Genomic DNA, 11,178 nt, shown 5'->3' on the forward strand with positions numbered 1-11,178 from the left:
AGCAAAGGTCAGGAAGTAGATGATAGTGGCTTGAAGGGATGCCTGTGACATGGGCTCACAGCGCGAGGAGAACGAGAAGACAAGCAGCAAGACAAGCAACAATGATGATGCACCTCAACAGGACGCTGCCAGTGTAAGTAAGATATTTCCTTAACTTTAATAAAACTAGCTATGTGTGTAGATTTGTGTGAACTGTAGCTCTAAGTTAAATGTTGACCAGTAGTACAGCTATTTCTACAGATTAAACCCTAAAGATTTGAGTGAATATAACCACATTTATGTTGTTTAAACATCAAAACTTAATCACATCCGTTGGTTTGTTACTTGATTAAATATGTATTAAATGAATTAAACGTTTTTTTTCCTATGGGAATCTATACCCTGCTAACTAGTGATGGATTAGCTGCCAGTTGCACAGTATGGGATGACGCTGAATGAATAAATGATGTGCATCGGGTAACTCAATGAGTCGTACATCTGATGGAGTTGCTCTCAGAATTTCCCCTTCACAAGGTTGAGGTAACGAGTAAACCTGCATTTCAGTAGATACGGTTTATGTCATTGGTGGTAAATCAACAGCTAATTGTGTCTGTTTCGTCTGTGGATCATGTTATGCAAAAACCAGCTCACTCATGCGTATTGTAGATTGATAAGCCCAGTATTCAGACTACTGTAATGTAAACTATCTGACCTGGATGTGGTACAGTGATAAGAGGATTGCAGCAGCAGGGTTTTGATCTTTTGATGTGCCGTTTTGTCCTCGCACTGAATCCTGAGGGCTCTAATACACTTGGCGAGGTATTTATGAAGGGACACTTGTTTGTTCCTTTTATGTCATTTCAACACCATTAACCGCCTCCCAATTAGAATGAGGGCATATTGAAGTGATGACTGAAAAGGGCAAGTACAATTAACTGCTTCTTCAATGGCGCGTTGCCGTTAAATGAGTACGACCTTTTTCCCTGGCTGTAGATTGCAGATGTGTCCGTGGAGGTGTCCACAGTGGATCACATGATGCAGAAGCTGCGCAGGAAGTTGAGGAAGACGAGACGGAAGCCCAAAGGACTCAAGCGGCTGTTGGCCTACCTGCTGAACATCCCACACATAGCTGTCATCACCACCGCTGTGGTGTTTGTGGTGGTGGTGATCATATGGTCGCTGCTGTGGGTCTTTATTTGTGAGTGAAAGGATTCTTACACCTAAATTTTACAAAAATGAATATCTGTGTGGTGGTGTTTTTTCACCAGCTGTTAGACATCATAATTCTTTTTATGGTGTTGATTTTATTTTTTGTTTACTAAAGTAAAATGGAGTTATGTGTTTTTACCTCATCTGGACTAGTACCATGTGACTAATATCACTCTGGAAAGTCATCCTCTAAATAAAAGTTTGACTTCATTTCCATAGTTCGCAGGGAAAGCAACACTGGAGTGTATTTTGCCGGGATGTTCCGTGTTGCCCAGGTGGAGTTTATCCCAGAGTACCGCCACGCAGAGTCCCACGAGTTTGCATCCATGGCAAACAAAATACAGCATGTGGTATGTGTTAGTGTAACCCTGTTGTTTACATGATGGTTAGTGCTGATCTGAGGGACTGTGCTGTTAATTGCTGGTGTCTCGTAGGTGAGCAATGTGTACAAAATGTCCTCACTGTCCAAACTCTACAAGCAAGCTGTCATTTCAGACCTCAGGTACAGTGGGCCTGTTAGTCATCACTGTCAGCCATAAAGAAACCCAGCTGGTGTTTATGGTTTAGTTTCTTGGATTTAATTCGAGTTTCAAGCATCACAGCTTATTAACTCGTAATGTAAACTCTGTTTTCCCTCCCAAGTAACAACAATAAAGGTGGTGTGTTGGTGCATTTCTGGATGGTGTTCGTAGTCCCTCGACTGAAGAGACCTGCGATGTGTGACGAGTGTATAGGAGCCATTTTCAGAGACTCGGTCCACACCAGCCTGAAGAACAGATCCTCTGTTGGTTACCTGCTGGGCCTTCCAGTCGATATAGACTCCATCCTCATCAACGGTGCGTTTGTTTTTCTGCATGTCTCGGAAAGTGAGTTTGTCTTTGTGTGCTTTTGCGCTAATGGACTATTCTGTCCTCTGGCAGGTGTTCAGCGTTCGGATTACACATCAAGTGTGGCAGGTAAGGAAAACATTTAAGTGAGTAAAAGTTAAACTTCGTGTGATATCTATTTTTTATGAGTTTTTCTCCTCCTCTCCTTCCAGGCTCCCAGTGTGTAGATAAGCTGTATGCCAACCTTCTTGGGGCCAAGGTCCCGTTAAACGTCTTCTCATCATGGGGTGGTGTGACTTGTCAAATAAAGCTCACCGCTGTTCCTGGCTTTCTAATCCGCCTGACCATCACCTCGTTTCACATTGAGCCCAGCGACTGTGTGAATGATGCCCTCGTTGTGTACGATGCTCTGCTGCCCATGAGAGGGCGCATTCTGCACAGGTGAGTCAGCGCCAGAGACTCCGTTTAATGGGCTTCCATTGTTCATGTGATTAAAACTGGCCTACAATAATATATAGGGTTTTGAATATACATTAAGCATAAACTTCGCGTGTATTGAAGTATCTCTGTGCTGCAGGCTGTGTGAGCCGGTGTCCAGCTCCTTCTCCATAGTCACTACCTCCAATGTCATGTTGCTGTCCTTCAGAATGACTAATGGCAACAAGAGCTTCAGAGGACACTTTGAGGCCATCGCCGAGGAAAGTATGACACATTTACTTCGTTATTTTATAAGCCAGTGACTCATTACAGTGAGTTATGAGTAGCGGGATCAATATGATTATTTCACTCTCATAATTTAGATGCCTAAAGTCTTCTAAAAACTTTCTTTCTTTACTGGAAAATGATGGAGGAGGAGAGATGTCAGAGTGAAGAACATTTTATGCCTAGATATTTTTGATGTCCTCTATTTATCATGCAACCTCTTCAGGGTGTCAGCACACCCAGATTATATGCCATTGTGAGACTGTGTAACACACAGCATTAGGTGAGGGTAAAACTATAATCCTTAAGGCCCGGTCACACCGCTCGAACTTTGCTGGAGCGTTCCTGGAGCGGTGAAAAAAATTCAAAAATTAAGAATTAAAATTAAAAATTAAAGCAACGCTGTATAGGCTTGGCCACCCCTGATGTTTCTGGAGGGGCCCTCCTACCACTCCGAAAGTTGTGAAGGCCCGGTCACACCGCCCGAACTTTGCTGGAGCGTTCCTTGAACGGTGGGGGGGCGGTGGGGGGGCATTGCCGCTAAACCAAATTTATACCCCCGCCGAGCCAACGCCCGCATGCGCAGAACGCCGCTATACCAACGCTCGCGTCACCGCTATACCAACGCTAAAGCAACGCCGGCTTCAGCGGTGCACCGCTAAGCCAACGCCCGTGTTGTCGATTTTTTTTTCCCATTTTGTGCGCGGTGACGAGCGTTGTCGAAATTCGGCCCCCCCTTCCTACCGTTCAAGGAACGCTCCAGCAAAGTTCGGGCGGTGTGACCGGGCCTTTAAATCCAATGGTGGTACAAGTTTTTAAGTTAAAGTATCGATATAGCAATGAAAATAGAAAAGTACCTCAAGTACAGTGCTTGAGTAAATATACAGTCCCTTTCTACCACTGCTGATGTCTCTCTCATTCTCTTTCAGTTTGTTTGTCTCAAATTGAGACCCGTTTAGAGCCTGAAATCACCGGTCAAATCTACAGTCCCTTCTACCCCAGCATGCTGCCCCCACAGTGCTCCTGTACCTGGAAGTTTAAGGTTGACAAAAACACATGCTAACAGACAAACATAAATTAATATTGATTTTTATTGACTGTGTGTTTTATTATTTTCCAATAGACTCCTAAACCGGCTTTAGGAGTTGCACTGCATTTCCAGAACTATGTACTGAAACCAAAGGACCTGAAGGGCTGTGACAGCGGCTGGTGGAAGGTCAATGAAATGATGTATGTGGCTACATTCATGTTTCATCTATAGATTTAAACAAAATTACTTATTTCTCTTATAATTCTGTTCATATTGCCAAGTATCTGCAGCCAAATTAATCATCTTGTTCGCAGAATATCCTGAAGAGATTATCCATGAACGTGTTTGCCTGACATGAACATCCTGTAATGTTTTCCTGATTGTTGGCCTCCTTCCACAGTTACTGTGGCAGCTACGTTGGACACCGCACGGTGTTTCGGATCGCTGACCACAGCCCAGACGTGGAGTTTCGCTGTAGCTCACGTAACTCTGTTCAGCCCTTTCAGGCGTCTTACAGCAGCTACAATGTCAGCCAACGTAAGCAGTGGCTGGCTAGAGTGAGATTCATTGCAACAGGCAGGATGCAGTGTAGGAAATGACTGATCATACGTGCTTCATTGTACTGTAATGTGGATGTGAGTTAATGACTTTATGATTCTAAAATTACAATATACTTTACACAGAGAAAGCATTTTGCAACTTCATATAAAAAAGGATGTAAACATGGATCCGTTTATGAAAAAAAAGTAAATCATTTATAGTAGAACTATTTTTGTTTCTGCAGCTTTTGTGTCATTTATTGTCACTGATGCGCATCCTCTATAGTAGTTCAGCGTGGTGCCTTTCAGTCGCTACTCTCAAAATAAAACAATGTTTTATGCACTTGTTTATTTAATGCTAACAGTGATTTAGTTCTACTCTGCATCCTGCTCCTAACCAAACACGTGTACCCTCTTTTGTGTTCACCAGCCTGTCCAGAGAGCCACTTCTTGTGCAACACCGGATTGTGCGTGGAGAAAAGTCGACGCTGCGACGGCCTGGATGACTGCCAGGATGAGAGCGATGAGGTCCTCTGCTGTAAGTTGTATTACAGGTTACATAATGTGGGTATTTAAAAGAGTAAGGAAAGTGACATTTGGATTACTTGGGTCTGATTTCATCTGTTCCAAATGGCATTATGAGGTACTGTTAACACCGGGGATGTTCTGAGTCAGTCACTACGGCATCAAGGCAGTTTTTAACTAATCAGTATCGGCTCTGTAGAGCACAAACCTAAGCCTGAATGTTTATGAATTCATCAAGCTGGATGAGCAGCCCATAGCTGTGTTAGAGAATACGGGTTTTTATCTTCAGCTTCATAAACATCTACATAATAATAAATAAGTTGTTAAGCTTATAAACTGACTGAATATATTTGAAATGTAGTCTGTCAGTTGACCTGTTTTTAATCATATTTGCCTGTGGAATCATTCTTGCATTGGAAATGTTGTGTGTCTTTATAGCAAGGCCCACAAAGAACTGTGGTGGCAGCAGTCCTCTGCATGCTTTGTTTGTTTGCAATGGAGAGACAGACTGCCATGATGGAAGAGATGAAGTCAACTGCACTCAAGGTATGCTTTTTTTTTTTGCAGGTTTTTAAAGTAAATTATGTCTGTTGTTTTGCCTTTTAACCGCCAATAACTGCAGTTTGTTTTTTTAGAAACGACCTGCTCTGCAATCAGGTATCGGTGCAGAAGTGGCTCCTGCATCCTGAAAAAGAACGCAAAGTGTGACGATGTTTTTGACTGTCAGGACCACAGTGATGAGGCGGACTGTGGTGAGTAAACTACACTACCAGCTCCACAGGCACACAGTCACAGCAAAAGAAAAACAATAACACAACTAGAGATTTTTTTGTAATTTATATCCACATACATCCTGCAAATTGCCATTTTTTAAGACTGAGAGGCCAACGTGGAGTGTAGTGCAATGGTTTGAACTATATGTGAACTCAAAGAGTTTTAATGTGGCCTATTTATTTTTTAGTAATTACAAAATAATAATAAAATACTGTAGTTATGTACCTTCATAGAGTAAATTCTAGTTACCCTTAGTGCCATTTACAAGCACAACAATATGTTCTCAAAATCATTAAAATATGCATTAAGCAACTGTTTACCAATGAAGTAGTTAATGTTTTCCTTCAGTTTGGTTTACATCACTAGAATATGTTTCAGCCAAGAAAGATTGAATAATTTTTTAGCAACTGTCTATCCTGAACTATACATATAAGATGCTGCTGAAATGTTCTTTACTCAGCCTTTTTATCTCTTCCCCTACTTTCTGCCTTACTACTGTCATAATTTTTGCCACAGATTGGACACTAGAATCGCAAAGATTTGCTTCTGTACCACCTGCGCTTTCTATTGTTAATGATTTAGTTGGTGCATAGTGATGATGCTGCCACTACTCTGCCAGTTCTCTCCCACTTCCTTTGTGGTTTCATGAGAAAGTTGTTATTTTATAACCCGCTGGACAGTGAGCTCCAAACCTGCTGACCTGCAGCGCTGAGGTGACCTCAGCTCTCTGCTGTTATTGTATCACAGATGAGGTCTCAAAGTGATGGGAACAGGCTGGCCTTTGATCACTCCCTGATACTGGGCATACATGCGCACATGCACATGCACGCACACTCACATCAGAGCTCTAACTTCTAATAAGGTGGCAGCAGAGCTGCTGGCTGTGGTGATGACTCAGCATGTCAGCAGAAGTGGTTAGTGTAGGTGTGTAACTATAACACACATATTGTATGTTTTACACACTGAAAGAGCCACAGAGTGCACGTATAAGCTCCTAATAGATCTATAAACTGCACAAATTAATAATAGTATAATTATATTGTGTGTTTCTCACTGAGGGACACTCCTCAGTGTTAATGTCTTAAAATTTGACTGCAGTGTCATGATACTAAATATACTGCAGCTGTCAACATATACAGAGCCTATAAAAAGTACAAAACTGAGTAGCGGAGCAAGAAAGAGACTAGTGAGGGAGGCCACTAAGGCAGCAATGACTTCTCTAAAGCAGTAACAAGCTTTAGTAGCTGAGATGGGATGGCTATTTATACAACAACTGTTGGTCAAGTCCTTCACCAGTCAAAGCTTTATGGGAGAGTGACAAAGAAGGAAAGCCACTGCTGGAAAAAAGCTTATATTAAATCTTGACTACAGTTTCCCAGCAGGAATGTGGGGGATTTTAAAGTCAGCTCGAAGAAGGTTCTTTGGTCTAATGAGATCAAGATTGAGTTTTTTGGTGGTCAGACCAGACATTACCTTCAGCGTACATCAAACACACCATCCCCATTCTGAAGCATGATGGTGGCAACATCATAATGTCTGCAAGCTTCTCAGCAGCACGCCCTGGAAGGCCTTGTTAAGGTTGACGGTAAAGCGATGGCAGAAAGCGACAGGAAATCCTTGAGGAGAACCTGATTCAGTCTGCAAGAGAACTGCGACTTGGCAGAAGATTTGTTTTCCAGTAAGACAATGAGCTGAAGCAGACATCCAAGGCTACACAAAAAATACTTAAGACTGCAAGGCGAATGTTCTGGACTGGCAGAGTCAGAGCAGAATTCAATTAGGAATTTGTGGCTGGACTTTAAAAGCACTGCTCAGCCATTATCCCCATGTAACCTGACAGAGCTTGAGCAGTTTTACAAAGAAGAATGGGGGTAAATTTGTGATCTCCAGATGTGCAAGGCTGATTGAGATCAATCCAGACAGACTCAAAGCTGTAATTGAGGCAAATGTTAATCTATAAATACTAATTGAAGGTATGAATCACATATTTTACATTTTATGGTTTTATTTATTTGACATTTTTTCATTGAATAGACATTTTGTGTCCTACAATTGGATACATTACCCATTATGCTATATCTGTACACCTGAAAGGCCTATTATATCTTTATTTTTTATCCTTATTGTACTTTTATATTTGTTTTTCTTATTTCCGACTGTTTCCTATATATATATATATATATATATATATATACCTGCTATAATGTGAATTTTCTTGGTGAAGGATCTGTGAAGTTTCTTGTCTGACCTTTACAGAAATCTGTTTTCACTTTGACATGAAAGAATCTTTATTTTGTAAATTCTTGTCAATAAAAGCCTAATTAAATTGCTCATAATGCAGTACCTAAATACAATAAAAAGTATTTTAGTAAATCTTTTTATCGGTACTGTACACTCTTTGTACCACCACCACCCCTCACACACACACACACACACACACACACACACACACACACACACACACACACACACACACACACACACACACACACTGTATGCTCCTTAACTTAAATAAATATAATAAAACCAATTTAACAATAAATTCCATCACTGCCTCTTCCTCAGCCTGTGGTCGTCCCTCCCCACTGAAGAGGGTGGGTTTATCTGAAGCCACTGAACGCATCGTGGGTGGCGTTAACTCAGGGGAAGGGAAGTGGCCTTGGCAGGTCAGCCTTCACTTCTCTGGGAGTCTGTACTGTGGTGCTTCTGTCCTCTCCTCTGATTGGCTCATCTCAGCTGCACACTGCTTCAGCAAAGAAAGGTTTGTCAGCCTCACTGCTGATGCGCTTCTTTCTGGATGCTGGACTCCACTACCAGAGTAATGATGTGAAGGCCTCAGGTGTAGTTCATAAGGTTAATAACAATGTAGTGCTTGCCGGCCTTTTTCACCTTGGAACAAATCAGCATTTCCTTGCGTCATGTTGTCACAACTTGTGTCTTAGAGAGAATGATTGGTTGAATATTAATTGTTCTTAATAAATGTGTCAGTCAAAGAATGAAACGGTAAGAAAAAGGTTCACTGTGAGTACATTTGAGGGTGGAACCGCTGCATTGTAATAAATATGAAATTATGTCTTAATGTGTGATACTTGGAAAATGCTATTGATTTTTTTTCTCAATTTGAAAAATAAATGTCTTCCGATCCTTAAAAGCAAAAACCTATTCTAAATACTGTAGAACAGATTTGGATGTGATCTTCTCATTGAAATAGTGACAAAATGAAAATAACGGATTAATAAGGACTTTTTAATATTATTGATCATTCTTATTTTTTCCCTCATTAAATCAAAACATGATCAAAATGAATAGAACAATGATGTCCATCACCTGACAGTTTGTTATATAACAAGTATTCTATTGTGTTAAAGTAACTCACCTTTTACGAATATTAGATTATCAGCTGCAAGGATACTGTTTCATCCCATTGATTCCATGAATGGTTCTATAGTTGCATATCAACTCATCTATTATTAAGTTGTATTAGATCCAGTGTATTTCAATAAAATATTCTCAGTCTTAGCCTTTGACTTCTGATCTCTGCCTCTACAGGTTCTCTGACCCCCGGCACTGGAGCGCACACCTCGGCATGCTGACGCAGGGCAGTGCCAAATATGTGGCGGAGATCCAGCGAATCGTTGTGCACGAGTATTACAACGCCTATAACGCGTTTGACTATGACATCGCCCTGCTGCAGCTGAAGAAATCCTGGCCTCCCTCCCTCAGCCCGCTGGTCCAGCCTGTGTGCCTGCCGTCCTCCTCCCACACCGTCACCGAGACCCACCGCTGCTGGGTCACCGGGTGGGGATACCGATCCGAGGACGGTAAGAAAAAAACTTCAGCAGTGACACTTACACCTCCTAATGTCCTTCATGATAAACCACAGTGACAAACGCTCAGGTATATCAAAAGTAGAGGTCCACTATAGTCGGATATTAATACTATAATTTCATTCCTCAGCAGTTATCTGCTTTCCTTTAGAATCAGGCTTGCTTCACCTACTTCCTACATTTAATAGCACTAAGGGTAGGACAAAATAACAGTGTAGCAATACTTGTTTTTGTCACACATTATCAATACCCTGGTGCCAGATTCTTTTATTGAAACATGCAGGCCCTATAAACGGTTTCCCACACCAATTTAATTCACCAGAGCCACTACTCTTTGGCTGTTTGTGGTGGCAAATGAATGAGGATGAAGGGAACAGAAGTTAACGGACTTGTGGTCAGGAAGAAACTCACCCAGAGGTAAACGGCAGAGGAAATCAAATCAGAGAGCTAATTAATTGAATTGACGCATTATTAAAATGAAATGACAATGATAGTACACACCCACACTGACACCACAGTGCAGGGAATAAATAGATCCTTCCACCTTTTGCCTTTTTAAGGGTGTTTTTGTCTTCAGTTACACAAATAACATATCACAGATTACTGTACTGAGGTACCATTGTTATTACTGGCAACGTATCATGATAATATCATTAATCTGTGATGTCTGTCACTGAACAACACCATGGCTTTATCTGATCATTGTGTCACAAGATGCATCTGTTTTTGCTTCCAATCGTTACAGGTGTGACAGTGAAATATTTTATGATGTCTTTTTACAAGTCTAATACATTGTAAACATTAAATGCACTCCTGTGTTTTGCTCATTAAAATCTCACTGCTAAGTTCAATTTTTCCCCGATCAAACCCAATTACTGAGTGAGAGCAGGAACGCGAGCCATTTCCTGACTAAAGAGCGTTTAATTTCCCCACCTGTTGTATGAATCTCCTGAACCGTCCAGAACACCCAAGGCAATTTAGAATATTTAATATACCAACGTTTCAAGTTGTCCGCTTGTTAAGCTGCAGCCCACAGTATCTCTGTTCTCTCCTAAATCTATTGGTGAAGACATTTGGAGTTGCATTATTGATGAGACAGACTTCCTTTACTTAATTCTTCACTTGTCATGCTCCTGTCAGATGATGCTTCATCTGTAACATCTTTGTGAACTCCTACACTCTTTGTCTGAAGCCCCCCAGAAAATGTGTGAAAGTTTTTTTTTGTCATTTGCATGGCCTATTTTCACATTTTGCCCTTTTGCAGACAAGGTGTTGCCCTCAGTGCTGCAGGAAGCAGAGGTCTCCATACTGAGCCAGAACGATTGCAAGAAGATCCACAGCCTCGTCTCTCCTCGCATGCTGTGTGCCGGGGTCCCCTCAGGAGAGCGAGACGCTTGCAATGTGAGCTGGAATCATCTGTATTTTATTGAGTGGGAGAATCAATTTCAAACAGGCATGCACTCTTTTGAATAACTGCTCATGCACTGTTGTGTATCTCAGGGGGATTCAGGGGGTCCTCTGTCCTGTCAGGCTCCTGGCGGGGGTCGCTGGTTCCTGATTGGGATTGTCAGCTGGGGGGTCGGTTGCGGCAGAGCCAACCTGCCTGGAGTCTACACCCGGGTCAACAAGTTCACCTCTTGGATCTACAGCCATATCAGCTGAGATGATGAAATTCATCCATTGGCAGCAGATTGTTGTACAGTCTGCTGCTCAAAACAAATAAAAATGATCACTACAGAGACTGTGTACTGTGCTCATTTTTTCCC

General features: G+C 41.7%; 1 protein-coding gene across 2 annotated transcripts; it reads left to right on the forward strand.

Annotated features, from left to right (window-relative positions):
- Positions 1 to 9: 9 nt before the first annotated feature.
- tmprss7 (transmembrane serine protease 7) lies at positions 10 to 11,151 on the forward strand. 2 transcript variants are annotated; one of them, XM_022195119.2, is made up of 18 exons: positions 10 to 133; positions 973 to 1,177; positions 1,408 to 1,538; positions 1,623 to 1,690; positions 1,831 to 2,024; positions 2,109 to 2,144; positions 2,228 to 2,456; positions 2,593 to 2,717; positions 3,647 to 3,759; positions 3,841 to 3,947; positions 4,148 to 4,284; positions 4,717 to 4,824; positions 5,250 to 5,357; positions 5,447 to 5,563; positions 8,151 to 8,346; positions 9,135 to 9,406; positions 10,677 to 10,813; positions 10,913 to 11,151. In XM_022195119.2, the coding sequence occupies exons 1-18, from the start codon at positions 50 to 52 to the stop codon at positions 11,072 to 11,074; spliced, it is 2,529 nt and encodes an 842-aa protein (XP_022050811.1). In that variant the 5' UTR covers positions 10 to 49; the 3' UTR covers positions 11,075 to 11,151. The 2 variants fall into 2 exon arrangements, with proteins under 2 accessions (XP_022050811.1, XP_022050812.1); XM_022195120.2 differs by lacking the exons at positions 10 to 133; positions 973 to 1,177; positions 1,623 to 1,690 and having other exon boundaries at positions 1,192 to 1,538.
- The last annotated feature ends 27 nt before the right edge of the window (positions 11,152 to 11,178 follow it).

The sequence above is a fragment of the Acanthochromis polyacanthus genome, chromosome 20 (genome assembly GCF_021347895.1).
Source record: "Acanthochromis polyacanthus isolate Apoly-LR-REF ecotype Palm Island chromosome 20, KAUST_Apoly_ChrSc, whole genome shotgun sequence".
NCBI classification, from domain to species: Eukaryota; Metazoa; Chordata; class Actinopteri; family Pomacentridae; genus Acanthochromis; species Acanthochromis polyacanthus.